The following is a 17,767-nucleotide window of genomic DNA, read 5'->3' on the forward strand; positions in this document are numbered from 1 at the left end:
TCCAAGTCCTTCTACCATCTGATGTTATAGGACAAATACGGGTGAGTATCATTTTTGAATTACCTAAAATGTTGTGCTAGCTTAGCTTTATAATGTACAGTGGGAGCAGGACTGTTCAAGCTAACTGCATTTATCACATACCATCACATCAATTCCACTATGAAAAAAGGCATGTGCTAGAGTTGTCTCTAAGTAATCATAAAACTGTTGATTGAGCCACCAGCGAACACATTCATCAGTGAATGGCAGAATTGCTGATCTCACTGTAAGGCCGCGACAGCTAGATCTATGTGCATGGATCAGCAGAGGAGCTCAATATTCTGGATCACTGTCGTTGTTTCAGATATTTATCACAGCTGAGTGGAGAAGCGTGTGTCTGGTCACGGCTTGGTACAGTAGTGATGCCACCAACGCAATGAGGCCTTTTCTGGCGCGCAGGAGCACGCCATGACATCAGGAACAGATGTTGCACATGGTGAGGCCCATCAAGGGACAACAACTCTGCATCAGTGCATGAATATTTTAGACAGCTTTACGGCTGCACTTGTGAGTAAAGACTCAGTTGGGCTGGCCAGGGACCCAGCAAGCCTGATGTTAAATTTTGGAACATAGTAATCTTCATAGAGGAAGTGTTTAATATGCACACTCGATGAAGGGCTGGCTGGCTCTTGCTTTCACTTTGAAGCAGTTTTCTAAGATAAAAACTCTTTCAGTTCTGTGGAAACTTGTTAAAATGCATGTCCATTCTGTGGCCATTTCTCTGTTATCTAAACCCTTTCTTTTCTGGATGTGAAACCAAAAGTCTCAACCTCTCCTTGACCCCTCAGGAAAAGAATCCCTCAGCCTGATCCCCGGAGAGACTTTCATTACAGACAAAAACAGAAGTCATAGGAGGCCGGAATCGTATTCTGATATTAGGGCAGAGGACATGGATTTAATATGAGCCTGGAAATGGTCCTGCCGCCTGCAGAGCAAGCCCCGGGTCTGCTTTGGGCTTTAATGGCCCTCCTCCTAGTCGTCAATCACACATAACGAAAATGCATAATTGCAAATTTCAAACCAGAGCTGTTGCCTGACGTCATATGTTAGAATGGGAGAGAGGAGACAGGTTTTGAATTGCAAGTTAGGCAAATGGATAACACTGCCTAACAAAGGTATATGTGCCTATGAGTTATGAGCTTGTACTGCAAGTCAGAGTTATGGTTGACGCTGATCAGTTCAACATTCAATACTACAATTACAGTAAAAGCTGGTGTAATGTTCCTCGTATGAATGGAGATATAACCTTTGGACTGCTTTGCTAAACAAAATACACAACAATACCACATGCCCTACCTCCTGCAGTGAATGATCTTGGTACAGCTGGGATATAATATAGCAAATCCCAAGAGACAGTCAAATAAAAAGGAATGGTTAAAAGAGAAAAGAAGATCCTTTAATATTCTAGCATAAAAGATGAACGATTCAAGGAATAGAGTGACAAATCATTACTTACTGTCAGTCAGAAGTATGGGACTTTAACTTTAAAGCTTAACCCTTAAACTGCCTGCTCAACGAAATGGTGGGGAACATTTAGAAAACATATTTGTAAAAACGTTGATTGTGTATTACTCCTCAAGGTAGGGAACCCCTAAAGGGACATATACATATAAAAAATTTGAAGTAAAAAAAAAAAAAAATGTAGTTACTGACTGATGCGCGAAAGATAGTAACTGGTGCACACCAGTTAGTATTTTTCAGAATGTTTTTTTTTTTTTCTTACATTTTTAGAAAACCCTTTTTTTCAGTGGCTATCTGGTGCACAGCAGTTACTAAACCAGAACATTATTTTTTCCTAAAAAATTAAAGTTGATTAAAAAATTCTGGTAACTGATGTGCACCAGATAGTAACAATTTTTTTTAACTTCAATTTTTAGGGAAAAAACTGTTCCAGTAACTATTTGGTGTGCACCAGCTAAACACATTTTAAAACAAATAAAAAAATTCTGTATAGTAACGGGTGCGCACCAGATAGTAACTGATGTGCACTGGTTACTAACCAGATTTTTTTTTTTTTACTTCAGTTTTTTTACATAGCCCCTAAGTAATTTTAGGCACAAAAAATAATAATAATTTTATATCTCTTTAGGGGCTCCAAACCAAGGCAATAAGCAGCAGGAAAAAATACATTTTTTTGGTGATTTTCTTTTTTTGGGGGGGTAGTTGAAAGGTTAACATGATAGTTTTCAATGAGCAGCCTGTTTTATTGTAGCTGACTGCAACAAATGTAAGTTAGAAATACATTCAGTCTTGAGTTTTGTTAATTTCATTACTGACAGATGAGTGAGAATCCTCCTCCAGCTCTCTGACAGAGCCCCTCGTTCTTGTTTGTAACCAAATACTATAGAATGATATCTGTCTGGAGAGATGCAGCAGTTTTATTGATCAATATAGGACAAGTGGTTGCAATTAAAGAGCTCACTGTGAATCTCAACTGGCAACTGTTTTCCTTTGTAAGATGATGGTATTTTCTGTTTGAATCCCCACAGACTTTAATTGTGGTCTAAATAAAAATTTTATGAGTGAATTGCAAACATTTTGTGCAACACCTGCCTATCCCACAACACAGTTGTGGGCAGATCTGCCTGCATATAAAGAACTGGATAGAGAGACTCCTTCTCCCTCATGTTCCAAATAAGAAGTACCTGCTGGCTACAGATTCTCCTGAGTCCGCCTTCAGTGAAAGGGGTGTGGCTTCAAACAAGCTCACTCATCGTTGGCGACAATGGTTGCCCAAAATGACTCAGACCAACTTGAACCAATCACTGTCGTTTGGCTACAAGATGTTGTATTGCGGACAATTGGCAGTGGAATTAACTTTGTTTTGCTGGAGCTGCAGGTTTTCTATGGGTGACGTCACTCCCACTCTGTCCAGTTCTCTATATGAAGTCAATGATCTGGATTTGTGTCAAAAATTTCCAGGTCTCACAACTGGATTTTATTTTGGATCTTGTGTGCTTAAAATGGTGAAATAGATGCAGAGCTCGTGTGGACTCGGGTTAAGTGTGTCTGTTATCCAATTTATCTTAAAGTGTGGGGGTTGAAACAGGCCAGAGAGGTTTTCAGATGTCAAGATTTAGTGCAAAGTGGATCTTGTTGCGATCACTCAACGACCACATGGTTGAGATGAAAAATGCCCAACCCATCATTTTCTTTAACAACATAAAGGAAAATAGAAAAGCATTACTTAAAAAAAAAAGGTTTGACCCTGTTAATAAAATGGCTTTTTAAAGCATTATGATGTCTGCTCCTGCTCTGATGCATTGTGTGATCTTACTGTATGTCAAGGCAAGAGCAGACGGATACAAAGAATAGTCAAAGGGATTTATGTAAAACATTAAAGTAAACATTCAAAAGAAATATTAAATGAGTGATCATTAAAATAAAATATAAGGATAATTAAAAAGAAATGAATGTAAAGAAAGCTTTAAGTTCTCATCAACTATATGTTTATCCATTTTAAAAGCTTTCCCAGTAGTCTTTTAGTTTTGATTATGCCATTTTTAGACAAAAAAAAAGTTTCATTTTTTAAGACATATATTCTGCAGCATAGCAGGAGTTCATCAGAAGTTCACCAACTGAGTGTTGGTGAGGAAGTAACCCTACAACGATATCCCATCATTCCTTTGTTTACGCTCTCGACTAGCTTACAGCCCCTCAAAACCCCAAGCTAACATTAGCATAGCAAAAAAAAAAAAGTGAGCAATATCTCAATATCTGAGCCATCCAGTCGTACAGTTTAGAGCCAGATGGCGTCTCAGACGAAGGAGATGAAGGTATTAGTGGATTTATTTATCTGCAGTTGGATGTATCTGAATCGTAGCGAAGCAGAAAGACTTTGGCCCGTTCATTGTAGTCGCTGCGTCACAAATCTGAGCTTTTTCAAACCGTGGGTTTTCATTTGCTCTTGATCCATTACGATTTGAAACCACTAAAATCATGATTTTTATTGGAGTGGGTCTTTAAAGTAACTTTTCAATAAAAACATATCCAGAACAGCTGAGAACAGATAGGTCTTTCCTGGATTTAAATAAATTGAGAGTTTCAGCTGGTGGAATGCTACGTTCACGATAGGCATGTGACACACATTCTTGAACACACCGAACGTGTATTCTTGAATGTTCTTTTAAAAGCTCATGGTGTTCACACAAAGGGGATTCTTCTTCTTGTTCTTTTGCTGCTGTTTACTGGAGCATGTCAGCACCTACAGTTGGAAGAGGTATGGTGCAAAATGTTGCAGCAGTGCAAATTTCATAAATCTTGCTCCAGAGTTTTTCTTTCACATCTCTATTCTGATATAAAAGACTTGATGTCACATGATTCCATGTGGGCACAAAGTGCAATTTTTCATTTCTCCTCCATGATGAATTTTCAACTGGTTTGCACTTCCATTAATGAAAAAGGGAAACTTCTATGTCACTACCAAATCTGATTTCCTGATTGGTCAAAGTTTGACCAGGTTTAACTCTCAACATAAATGCCAAAAACATTTGTGGAAACTTGCATAGTGATACTTGAATCCGAAAGTTTCAAATGCGGAAAGCCTAACGTGTTTGCTAACATGCATTTACATTGACTTATCAATTAAAGTTGTTGCTTACACAGGCATTGCAGAGAGCGCTGTAAACATAGCTGAAGACTTTCTGGAAGTCTGTTTCAGATCTGTGGTAGGAGTTGAATGTAGTTTCTCCATGTTTGGCTTTGACTGTCAGAACAGACAACAGGCTGGATCCATATGATAAAGGGCTTTTACATCGATTGCACTTTTCTACCTTCCTTGAAGGCCCAAAGCGCTTTACAGTCGCAGACCCATTCACACACTGGTGGTGGCTCTGGCGCCAACCTTCCACCAGAGGCAATGTGGGGTTCAGTATCTTGCCCAAAGACACCTAGACACATGGGGGGTCGGGCGGTAGGGCGGTCAATCAGGAATGAACCGCCCTACCGCTGCTCCACAGCCGGAGAGGTCTGGTTGGTACATACTGGGTCAAGAGGTCAATCATGTATTTTGGTGCTAAACCATTTAAGGCTTTCTAAACTAACAACATAAGTTTAAAGTTGATCCTCTGGCAGACAGGCAGAGTGTAAAACTTCAGAACTGTTTTCATCATGTGGATGAGCCTCAGACTGAACATCTGTTGATGTCTGAAGAACTTGTGAGGAGTTTATTGTACAATAAACAGAGTTTGGCCAAATAGACACAGATTGCTTTCACACTAGCAGTTTGTTGCTTTTACATTGGAGCAGACCAAACCACATTGAAAGGTTACAACAGCTGCTGGTGAAGCTGGTGAAAACAAACTGACCAGAAAGGAAAAGAAGAACACTTTCTTTGATAAATGCTTTTATCTTCTTGCTACAACGCGATCACAGCAAAGCATAAAAAGCTCCTTAAGTCATTTTTAGGTTCTGCTTTCACACTGCGCTTGGCCAGGTTTAAACATCAGAAGGGTTTGCCGAGATTTAGAAGAGGATGTGGGATGGGCAGGTCAATGGTGCATGAAGAAACACTGGAGCTCAGTTTCTCTTTCCCTCTAATGTGTGAATCTTTGACCTTATCACAGAAGCGGTGTTGTTGTCAGCGACTGTGTGGGTGGGATTTGTCACCCTAGGGTAAAAGCTTGTTGCTTTTCATGGCCCAGGTGCATAATTTCAACAGATTAACTGCTTTCAGCATGCAGTTCCCTGTTATGAACTAATACTGATTTTGCATATTTTTATGGCATCAGTCTTTTATGAATTTTTTATCACACGTTGATTTTTTTTCTTTTTTTAAGTAAGAACTGACTGTAGTGTGTTGATGCGTTTTCATAGAAAACTGCTTCTAAATGTTTCTTCTACTTTTACCTTATTTTTTTACAGACCAAAACTTTTTTAATGATTTTATTCCGTTTGATACTCATTAAACTCACACACATGGCTTATGTTAGTACAATTCAATTCACTGTTTTGTATTTTCATGTCAGACAAAAAAAGAAAGCAAGTGAGGCCCAAAGTGCCGCTCACTCTGACTGACATCTTTTTTTTTCATCGACCCCAGGTCAAACTGGGACTGGGATAATATTTGGTTAAATTATTCTCATTTCCCTTTGAATCACATTTCCATATATCTGCACTTCATGCCTTATTTATTACCTACTTACAATTACCATGCAAACGATGTCTTAACTGTCACCCCTTTCTCCCTCCGAACAGTTTAGTAAATATCAAACCATATTTATTATTAATAAACCCACAGCTGAAAACCCCCTTTTTATTTATAAATTATTCACAGACTCAAAAGCTTGGGGAGTATGGGCGCTCTCCCTGTGATGCCACTGAGGCCAGTGTAATTACTGGCTTGGGCTGATGCTCGTCTCCTCTGGTCTCATCTATCTGTCCATCTGTGCGAGCTACAGGAGATCATGCATTTCAATCCCAGCATCATGCCAAGTGACAGACTTTACACAATGGATGTTGATTTTATTATCACAGCACAACTGGTGGAGGAGCCCTGCTGGTTTTACTGCTCACCCAAACCCAGTCAATGACAGCTTTGCAGCCAAACCGACCATGAACACACACCCCGTGCTCACATGAGTCATCTCTCCTGATCGCCCTCTCCCATCTTACAGAGTTTATCCAACTTGAACCACGGCTGTAGGAGAAAACGGCAAACACACAGATTCAGACACGCTCATTTACCCGCATGCTCAGTCACACTAACCTGGGTTGGCTTCACAGCTGTGCAAGCTGTTTCCTCCATCAACATGTGTTTACTGGCAGGGGGACCCTTATGTTTGCATTCGAGGGAGGCAATAAACAGGAAGGCCAGCCCCAGGGTTTGCAAACTATTGTTTCGAGGGGGGAACCCTCACGAGGAGGTGAACCCTAATCACTGTGTGCTTCACTGTTTAATTAAATGCAGCGCGAAATGTCACAAAGAAAGCCTGGTTTTTGTGTGTGTGCGGTTGATGATTTCTGGAATCCACATATGCCCGAGTCCTCTGTGTCCAAGTCCGACTCTTTGATGAATTTTTCACAGTCTCATGAAGCTCAAACCACCTGGATGAGTTAAAAGGCACATGTGTGCGAAGTGCATTCAAATGAAAGCACCCAGAAACTTTCCTCGAAACAACATGCAATGAAATGATGGTTAATCAGATGACTGTGAAACATATTGTATCAGCTAATCAATAGATCCTTGAATAAATAATGAACAACATCAAAGAAGGAGCCTACAAACACCCACAGGCAACTGATGGAGAGCGGCGTTTTCATCTCGACGCAGAGCTTCTGTGCAAATAATGATTCTTTTCTTCTCTGTTCATTGGAGAGCCCACTTCACTGCAGCGAGGAACAATTAAGCACATAAACTATGAACTCACAGGTTACCGCGGGAGCAGCTACTTGAAGACTTTTGTGGACAAAATTAAAATAGCATCCTACTTAGGCTGAATAAATAAGTTCATCAATGAAAGGGATGTTGGCGGGTTGGGTTTTCTTTGATCTAGTGATTTATTCAACAAGTTTTTAGGTTTTTAGGACTATATTATCATCATAGAATTATGAAAATAGCCCCCATTTGATTCATTTTTATTGCAGCTGCTTTCTTTCTTATGCATTAATCTCTAAATGGTGGTTTAGGGTGATTTTGGTGATTGTGATACAAAAACTACCTCCTGTAGGGGGAAAAAATAGTTTAAGCATTATTTTAAGTGATCAAATCAGGAAATTTAACTTCAATTTAACTCAGAACAACGTTTCTAGTAAATATGTGATCAGTTCATGTACTAAAATAAGAAGAAAGACACAACCCATGATTAGATTTGCAATAAAGAACGAGCTCGGAGAGCACACAAGAAGACAGTCCATTTTATTAGCTTAGGAACCCTAGTTACATCAGCTGCATTTCCTCTATAGGGTAAGGGGAACAAAAAGGTGTACTGTAACATTTCCATATATGACCAAGACACAGTAGAAAAACAGAAGTCAAGAAAACGCTTGAGGAGGTAATTCCTAATTTGGTTATCAGTTCCTCACAGAGTCGCACTCTGTCTGTCACCTTCTGCAGGGCGTTTTCTGTTCAGGTATAAGCATCAGGAAATCTTCTGCTGAAAGCATCAAATCATCTTGCAAAACACTTCTACTGAGCTACAAGAGTCTAATGAAAGAGTAAAATGGTAAAACACAGATAAAACAAAGCATCTGTTTGATAATATTCACATAGATTCAACAGTGGGACATTTTTCAGAACAAATGTAATAAGAAATAATTTTGTTTTTGTATTCTGTGGTCAAATCAGCCTTCACTGGATTTTTAGTGTGAGTTTTATACAATACTTATGGTAAAAGGACTGAGACTGCTGGAAAATCTCTGCGAGACTCCACGGAGCTTCTTGATGTGACCACGGAAATGCGAACGGCGGCCCATTTGACCACATTTCTAAAGGATTGTAAATCAGTGACAAAGCTTTTCACTTCTTTGCCCGAGCTGACATCTGGCTCAAAACAATATGGTTGGATATTAAACGCCTTTACATGTTTATATAGCAGCGGGGAAGATTTGTGCTAGAGAGACACAGCTATCATAATCAGATGGAGGGACCGAGGCGGAGCTGCTCCGCTCAGCTCCAAAAGCCACGCCCCCTCAGAGGATATTTTTGAAAAAGAGGCTTGAGATCAACATGAAAAGTGGCTTTTAAAGACATTTAGGTTGTGGAATTTTGGTTAAAAACTTCATAATCGCAATTAAAACACTGAGGGGAATGTTTTTTTAAATAAAAAAAATGGTCATGGGGGACTTTAAAGGGTTAATGTTGCATGACGGCTAATAAGAACACCTCAGTAAAGAGGAAAATATAAATGGGCGAGCTTGGTGCTATATTGGCGCTTTCTAATGTCGTCATCACTTTCTGCCAAACAACGGGTGGCTAAAGTGGCTCTGCCCTAACTGTTTTGTTCCACTTTTAAACTGATGGGGGCCCCCAAGAGGTACGGTTCTGTACTGTTTGATGGGTCTATTTTACAATGGAAATGCTCAGAAATACCAGACTAGACCACTCAGTGAAAACGGTGCTTAAGTTGTGCATTAGCCCAGAGTAAGCCTGACCTCATTTCCCAGCATCTCTTTGTTGATGCCCTCTCCCTCTAGCTTACAGCCCCCCACAACCCCAACCTAATATTACCAATAAAACAAAAATGCCAACAATATTGGAACCATCCAGCTGTGTACAGTTTTGAGTTAGATGGCAACTCAGACAAGAAAAAACGAAGATGTTAACTGATCTATTTGGAGCAGGAAGCTTGCAGCCACCACTGCACATCACTGCTACAGGCTTTTTCTAATGGATTTTTTCTTCTGCTTCTAACTGACCATGATATGAATAAAGGAATACTCAGAAATTGAATTTTTATCTTAATTTTCTTTATATGTGTCCTTCATCATGAGAAAAATGCTACAACATCATGTTCAGAACACCAAAAACATGCTTTTCTTGGAGTGGGTCTTTAACTAATTTGTATTGTGACATATAAAAAAAAAAAGATTTTTAATTTTAAAAAACTCTGTAGACATTTTATTTTAAACAGTTTTTTTTCTTTTGTAGATTCTTATAATTAAAACCCCTATATTGGAACAATAATTCAACCTCAATGAACAGTTTTAATTTCCCTCATCGTGACGCCCGCTCAGCCAATCGCAGGAGCCCGGGGGTGGGCCCCCCCACCTCGGCGAGCATCTGAGGCAGAGGGGCTCCTCCGACTCCGCTCCTGCCAGATATGGTGAAGCCCACCACCAGAAGGCTGTCAGCGCGCATTTCCACTTGGTAAGAGAGAGTGAGCAGCAAAGCGCAGAGAGCCGGCGGGGCAGAGCGCGTGGGAGACAGGAGGCAGTGAGCGCGCGCCACAGTGGGAGCAGAGCGAGAGACTCCAGTGGAGGGACGGGAGCCAACTTCAGCGGGCACATCACTGCGCACAGCCGCAGAGGGGGGACTTGCTTCCACGCGCAGGGCGCACAGATAGACTCCTAAGTGGAGTGTGGATGAAGCTGGACTGGAGCGTGGGAGTCGCTGATGGACTGACAGAGAGAAGAAGGAGAAGGGAAAGTGTGCCGGGGGCGCAGGGAACGGACTCTCCTGCTGACGGAAAGTTCTTAACTATGGATCCGTATTGTTGAGCGCGAGTTTGTAAAGTGGTCGGATCAGTCGCAGTCTACCCTCTTAAGTGGATGCTATTCTGAAAGAAGAATCCTAGCGCGCGTGTCTGTCCGGTGGTTCTGATCCTGGTGCCGAGGTGGACCGGCGCTGCCAAACAGAATCTGCCCGCTCCTGTCACCGCGCAGGGCTGCTATAATAATGTCTTCACTATACCTCATCTTCTGCCTTATGGCCACAGGTAAGACACGCGCTCTGGATACATGTTTTCCTCTGTCGGTCTTTATTGCGGGATAGGATGGACTGCGCTCCGCTGGCGCTGCGTCAAGCCGCTCAGTGCACTGCTTCAGCGGGGCAGCAGATCTGCTGCAATGCTACATTTCAGGGATGCTCATGGATATAGGGTTTTTGCTTTGAAAGAGGAATTTTGCTTCTTGGACTGACTGTTTATAGTTCCACAATGCCATGTGGTTGCGCAGTGTGTTTTGGGTTTGCTCCTTTTGTTTGTGTTTTTGATTCTTGATGTCTGAGAGAGGCTGACTCTGGACTATTGTCGTGGAAGGTTTCAGGGCGCACGGACAAAAAATAAAAATGAAAAAGTTCAAGTGATATAAAGAAAGAGAAAATGAAGCGGATGTGGTGCGGCGGGCTGCAGCATCCCTGTGCGCCAATTTACACCAAAAACAACAAGAATTGCCACCAAAGCAGGTTATGGCAAAACAAGTGCGAGCGCTGGTAAATGAAAGACATTTCACCGTTCAATCCTGACACGGATCACTATGTCTGGTGTCTTTTTAAAGACAAACTCCAAGTTGTTTGAAGACGTCTCGACAAGTTTTATTTTCCTCCTAAAGCGCATCGGCGCGTTTGTGATGGAGCAGGGTGGTGTGGTGGAGAGAGGGCTGGCAGCGAGTGAGCGGGTCTAAGTAGCTGAGACAGAAGAACTGCTAAGAGAGATTTTTGTTTTTCCTGCAGGCAGCGACACAAAGCACCTGTCTCCGCTGCTTTGTCTGCCTCCACCTCCTGCGCCTAGTTTATCAGCCCCCTATGACAAAACGCAGCCACCATGCGTAAAACTACCCAGAAAAACCTCCAGGGGTGTGCCCAGAGGAATAATGACGCAGGAATTGCAATTTGAGCAAAGTATTTATCATTGTGTGGCTTTTTTTAGGTGGAAATATGAGCATTTTTTTTATGAAGTTGTAAAATAATTTTTAGAGAGAAGTTTATTTTAATTGTTGTTTTAGCAAGAACATTAAACAATTTTTTACCTCTCAACTTCGCAATATTAAAAAATAAAGGTTTTCTTTAATTCGCACGTCTCCTTTTGAAGTGACAAAAGTTTCCTCTCCATCCTGTTTTGACCAGCAAATGGAAAAGTGTGCCATCAGCCATTTGGTTTGCATAAGTCTTCACCTCTTGTTCTGTGTGGTTTTGTCATTATTCAAAGCTGGGGGGTGTGAGGGGTGTAGGGGACAGCAACAGACCTCCACTGGCTGACAGACTAGCAACAGCTGGATGAGGAGAAGCCATGGCGAGGCCTGACCTCAGCCCCAATACACATACGAATGCGTGCACATTTGCACTCACTTCCTCTCAAACCCACACAAATAATGAAAATGGTAACAGTGGCCCTAATTAGAACCTAAGAGACCCCAGACCTCATTTGCAGAGTCTTACTTACAGTCACAGATGCTCAAAAGTGCCTCCACATTTTCCTCTTTTTTTTGAAGTGTCCAAAATTTGACCACAACTCATGACTTCACTTTGAAATTTATGTATGGCATATTGCATGCATTTGTAGTCTTGCACAAGACCGATAATTTACTTTCTGGTAATGCTCCCAAAGGAATTGGATTCACCACCGCATCAGTATTCTGAGTAATCTTCAGCTCTTCTTTGGAACCTTTCGCTTTGGGTCGCTTGCGTCTCATTGGGCCAAGTTCAAAGGGCTGTGAGCTGAGATTACAAGTTTCTCTCTTTTCCTCTTAAGTCGTGTCACCATTCATGTTTCACTATAGTGTAACGCTGAGGAAATGTTCCCCCCTCGCTTCTTCTCGCAGCATTTTTTACCTGCTTGCGGTGTGTGCTGCTGTGAAACACGAGGATATGAGAGCAAATCTGCTTAATCGGCCAGAGGCAGACTTTCACCAAAGGTTATGAAAGCCCATTCACTATCGAGGCTCATGCAAACACACACACACACATGTTCAAATGAAGCTCAGAGGAAGCGATAAACACCAAGCCAAGTGCACTCCACCCTGTCATCTTCCCTTTCCCCATTACCAGAGATTCATCTGTTCAAAGAGGAGCACAACTTTGCTTGTGGATGCAGAGACAACAGGCCCCCTGAGGTTTAGACTGAGAAGCTGCACATTTTTTATGAACGTCGCTCTTTAAAAAGGAATGCGGGGGGGAGAGAGAGAAGTTTAAGATGAGGTATGGGGCAAAAATAGAGTGTTGGCAGGGATAAGATCTGGATGTGTCACCAGACGAGCTGTGTGTGGACGCAGAAGAAAAGTGCTGATTTGTCCCACAAACATGATCACACTTGTTGTCTTCTTTTATTCTCTTTCTTATTGTTTCTCTATGTGCCGAACAAACTTATCAGCAAGATAAGTCGAAAGATGAGGGGTCTAAAGGCAACTTTTTTGCCTCATGTGCAAAACTGTTTAAAGAAAGTTTTCTGTCAGCTCTGTTGTTGTTGTTGTTTTCTATCGCTGTAAAGCCGAACATCTTTTAGCTTCATTGGTCTCCAGCACAATAAGGGCTTGGTAATTGTACAGTTTAACTGACTCACTTATGTCTTTCTTAATGAAGGCGTTGCTACTTAGCTTTTCCTGAAGTTGAACATCACATCCACATGATGCAGCTTCATGACAATAGTTGTGCTGATTTGGCTACCGATGCTTGTCGGTAAAAAGGAAGAGGAAGTGGGAAGACACCGCACCCATCCCCAAGCAGTGTTGTTTTTTTGCCTCCTGTTTACCTCTCACTTACATTCCTGGTTGAAGCAGTTAAGATCAGGCAGATTTAGCGTTATAATTAGTCAGATTGAAATAAAGGTCAACAAGGTGAAGACTGACTGGAGGAACCCTTGTAGAAAGAATCTTCATCTTGAGAAGTTGCTCATCCATGCAAACTGACGCCTGTAAATGACAGAGATCTGTAATGACGTGCTCTTTTGTGACATCCTGAAGACAGGTCCTTTACACGTTGTCTCTTTGCTGCTCTTCAACTCCTTGCTCGTCTTTGACTTTTATGGAAGAGGAAACTGAAATATGAAAAAGGAAACAATGCGAGTTCATAATGTTGCTTGTCTCTAATCAGCTCTGCCATGTGGATAAAGACAGATAAAGAACTTGGCAGTGCGTCACAAGGCGCTGTTATCAGCTGTAAGCAACTCAACTGGATGTGAGCTCAACACAGGAAGCCAGTGTATCCAGGTAGCAAACTCCTGATGACACTTGGCCTCTTCCAGCTTTATTTTTAACCCCACTCGCTCGTCTTCTTTTTGTTTTTGCTTCCTTCTTTTGTCTGTCTGCGTACATCCTTTCCTTGTCTTCCTCTGGGGCAAGTCTGAGGATTCATGGAGGAAATGAAAGAGAATAGGACAACGGAGAGCAGTGTCAGCTTCCTGCCATTGCCTGGAGTCTTCGTCCCCAGCTACCCTCCCTTAGGCTGTATCATCAGCATAAAGACTGGTGGGGACAGCAGAAATTTGTTTACTTTTTCATTCTTCTCTACAAACACGGTAATGGAAAGAATGAAGAGAGGGAAGAAGTGGGATTAGTTCAGTGCATGTCATTAAAACAGCCCCCCAAGGGAAACAGTCACATTCATATAGTGGCAGCTATTTTAAGAAAGGACTTGTTTTGCATTTATCTCCCCTTAAAAATGCAAGTGTCACCTCTTTCAACTGAGATGCATCGCTGCTTCAAAGGATCCAGAAAGCAGCCCAGAACACAAGCAAAAGTTGCAGACAGACCAGACCACACATTCATTTTTATTTTCCAATCAATTCCTGCCCAGCAAGACAAGAATTTTATATCTCCTGCAGAGACACAGAAACCAACAGCAAATTGAACTTTATCCCCTGCGTTGCAGCAATATCTGTTCCTGTGTTATCTTCACCAGCTGTGTTCCTTAACCTAGTGTTAGAGACAGCGATGGATTCTGACAACTGAGAAAGATCTCAAGAAAAAGAAGCGTTAGGAATACCATCAGGCAATATTTGTTTAACGGTAGATGCTGATTTATTTCTCCTCACGTTTCGCTCTCCTTTTAGGAAATGTGATTGTCTGTGGCACTTACTCGACAGGAGAGTTGAAATATTCCGCTTGGTGTAAAAAGGCTCACTGCACATCACCTGAGAAGGGACTCAAAAGGACGGGAGATCACTGAGGCTGAACCCTTTTAACATTCTCACGGAGGTGAAAGGCGCGCAGTGGAGTTGCGGATGATAAGCTAAGATGAGTGTCTGGCATCTTGGGGGCTATGTGCTTTTTCTGGAGCGATTAGTCAAAGTCCAGCTGTCTAATTAATGATGTTCCAGCTCCCAGGACTTGTCATCTCCCTAACCAGCTACATGGATGAAAAACTCCTTGAGGAAACAAGAAATTACCTGCCTGCTGCTCACTTTATTAGTGGTTGAAATAGTGCAGACTGTCATGGAACTAAATATTCCAACTGCTCTTTCCTTGAAGACCAGCTCCACCTCCCTTCAATATCCCCCCTTTCATCTGTCCTTCCTGTTGGCTCAAACTGCCAGGAACGCCAGGGCTAATATTGTGTTAGACACTCAAGCTTTAACCAAAATAGTCATTTGGCTTTTGCTCAGAACGATCCGTGTTGTTGCAGGAGGCTCTCCGTTTGGAGAGTTTCGGACCAATTTCACAGTGGGGGGGTTCTGTGAGAGATAATTTGACGTCGACTCAGGGTTGTCGATCAAAGCCCATTGATTGGGCTCTTACCTGCAGGTCGCTCGATGGCACAAAAAGATTTGAATGCTCTTGAACTGCACGGAGAATGTGAGTGACAGAAGTGGGAGTGAGGCCGGCGAGGGGAAGAGGTTGAACCGGTCGGTGGGTAAGGTGTGTCTCTCCCCTGCTGTCTATTTGGATGAAGAAAGCTGATGCAAAAGCAACAATGGGCTCAGCATGAGAAAAGGGAGGAGGAGGAGAAAGAATGAAAGGGAAGGCGGAGGGGTCAAAGGGATTTACTGCCAGGAGCCTAGCATCTCAGGTAATGGATACGCTGCTATTGGTGTAAAGTAAATCGGGTGTTTTTCTTCCAGCTTGACATGCTTAAGACAACAACAAAGGAGAAACTGACTGCAAGTCTGAGGGGGATTAACGGAAAGTTGATATTTCAACACCCAAGGCTAAACATCAGATCCTCAACGTACACAAGCAGAATGATTGCTTGTGTTGCTTTGTGTGTAGAGCAGATGTTTAAGGATGAGGTGGTGATTTTCTGTGTGTGTGTGTGACATTCCTGTGAAGATGCTGCAGGGAGAGCAAGAACACATGGCTAAGTGCTTCCCAAGCCGGCTGAGGTAAACCTAACACCCCGCTGGAGGAAGCAGCCCAACCATTGTTCCAGCACATTGCACCCATCTGACTGAGGCATCCTGGCGTTGTGAAGATCCCAAGGGGCTGGAAGGAGAATGAAGCAGAGGAGGAGAGGGACTGATTGTTCCCTGTTCAGACTATCCACAGATGGGGCTATGGCACAGGACGCACGCTGTTTGCTTTAGAAAGTCTCAGGCATTTGCTTTGCAGCGATGGTGTATAGAATGCTCCAGGGGATAGTGGAGGAGAGATTACCACTGGAGAAAACAGCAGGGAAAAGGAAAGAGGCAGAGCAGAGAGAGAAGTAAAAAGAAAGAGACAGAGAAAAGAGGTTGTTTAATATGTTGTCAGTGTGAATACGGTTTCATTGCCAAGAAGGGAAGACAGATGATACAGTCGCACAATGATAGTGTAGTTGGATGAGAAAGTGCTCAAGTCCTCCCCTGTTACCAAACAGAGATGTATAGAGCTTGAGATAATGGAGAAGAAAGGAAGAAGAAAGAGTAAGGGAGGCAGAAAAAAAGGAAAGGGATGAGAATCAGGCAAGCCAGGCTGCATCCATCATGTGGTTTGGTGCAGAAGCCATTTGTACCTATTGTTCTCTATAATTTGTTTTCTAGGAGCCTGCAGTGGGAGGGGTCTAAAGGGGGGGGACAAAAAACTACAGCAGCCATTTATTTTTGTGCTAATTACATAAGTGAGACAGCGTAATTAGATGTACAGCTAAATAGACAATAGGCTGAGAGAGATGTGCAGAGGAAGATAGACAGGGAGGTGTAGATAATTCAAATAGATGAGAGACACAGCCCGCTATTTTACATTCAAGAGTGCAAGGGATAGCGTTAAAAGGAGTAAAGGGGTTGGAAAAGGATAAAGGGAAAGGAAAAGGGTGAGTAAAGGAGACCGGGCGATGGGAAGGATAAAAGATGAGAGGGAGGTAGAAAAGCCGTCTTCACAGACCGCACTTTGAGGTGCGGCCCCAGTGCTATACTGGAATAGTCCCCTCATTTAATACACCTGCTCAGCGGGAGAGGAAAGAGCCACATAAGAAGATGTTGTTCAGAAAAAGAGAAAATGGCAAAAGAGAAGAGAGGGAAAGAGAAGACAGATCTCATATTTGCTCCTTCAGATCAAAGGCAGAGAGTGGCTACAGAGAGCTGTTTGTTGTGGCTTTTTTGGAAGGATCCATGTCTTCATGGGGGTCACGGGTTCACCGGGTCTCTTATTTTGTTCAAGCAGGATTATTCCCACAACACATGCCAAACTCCTGAAGAGCTTTACATTACAGGCAGAATGTTGGAGGAAGTGGAGTTCCTGGAAAGCAGATGTGAGATTCAGCTACTTTGTCAAACCTGGGAACTTTTTAGCGAACCCCATTAGCTTCTCTTTTTGTGTTCGTCCTCTTGTGCATCTGCTCAGGTTCCTGTGGAGGCGGTACTTGGGTGTTAGGCATGTCACCAGCCTTTTAGAACGCTGGTACAATGAAAGATTAATGGGCTCTTAATGAAGTCGCTCAATCACAGGACAGTTAAAACATCTGACCAAAGACTGAGGGGCTTGTCAGGCCCGATTGGACGCCTATTGAAGCCGGTGGAAAAGCTCTCGAGTCGCCTCACATTAGATTACCCATTCAGTGCATTGCAGGCCTCCGTTTAACAGCTCCTCTGTCTCTAAGCAGTCCTCCGACACACTATAGTGGTTCTAGTCAACTTCATGACTGGTCTGGAGAGTTTTTTAACAGCCAATTTAAAGTCGGCCCCTTGTTTAACCTCACAGGGAGGACACACAGTGGTCGCTCACACAGATGTGTGAGTGTTTTTCTGTACTAAAGTTTTGTATGAGCTGCCTCAGAACATGTGATGTTTGGTTAAAAAGACTTGATAGAACTGACACAGACTGGATTTTTTTGGGTGAAAGAGAGGGTGCATAAGAGACATCAATGGTCCAATTCAGCCTATTACAGCCACGACCACTGCTATAATGGTGTGGAAATGGACAGCGGTCATGTGGATCCCATTTACAC

The 17,767-nt window shown here is 42.5% G+C and overlaps 1 protein-coding gene and 1 long non-coding RNA gene across 6 annotated transcripts in view; both read left to right on the plus strand.

The window, feature by feature from the left end:
* Window positions 1–1,851, plus strand: part of LOC118599817 — a 3,786-nt gene extending 1,935 nt beyond the window's left edge. The window contains exons 2-3 of the long non-coding RNA XR_004949323.1: window positions 344–475; window positions 828–1,851. This is a non-coding gene — a long non-coding RNA (uncharacterized LOC118599817). The remainder of the gene's footprint in view (window positions 1–343; window positions 476–827) is intronic.
* Window positions 1,852–9,716: 7,865 nt separating this feature from the next.
* The window catches only part of kirrel3l (kirre like nephrin family adhesion molecule 3, like), a 31,335-nt gene continuing 23,284 nt past the window's right edge, over window positions 9,717–17,767 (plus strand). For 2 of the 5 annotated variants that reach the window (XM_024267627.2, XM_024267629.2), the window contains exon 1: window positions 9,726–10,412. In XM_024267627.2, the coding sequence (XP_024123395.1) occupies window positions 10,373–10,412 (40 nt within the window). In that variant the 5' untranslated portion in view covers window positions 9,726–10,372. Of the gene's footprint in view, window positions 10,413–17,767 lie in introns of all 5 variants that reach the window. The other 3 variants (XM_024267628.2, XM_024267631.2, XM_024267630.2) reach the window with 3 other exon arrangements.

This window comes from Oryzias melastigma, linkage group LG16 (genome assembly GCF_002922805.2).
Source record: "Oryzias melastigma strain HK-1 linkage group LG16, ASM292280v2, whole genome shotgun sequence".
Taxonomy (NCBI): Eukaryota; Metazoa; Chordata; class Actinopteri; order Beloniformes; family Adrianichthyidae; genus Oryzias; species Oryzias melastigma.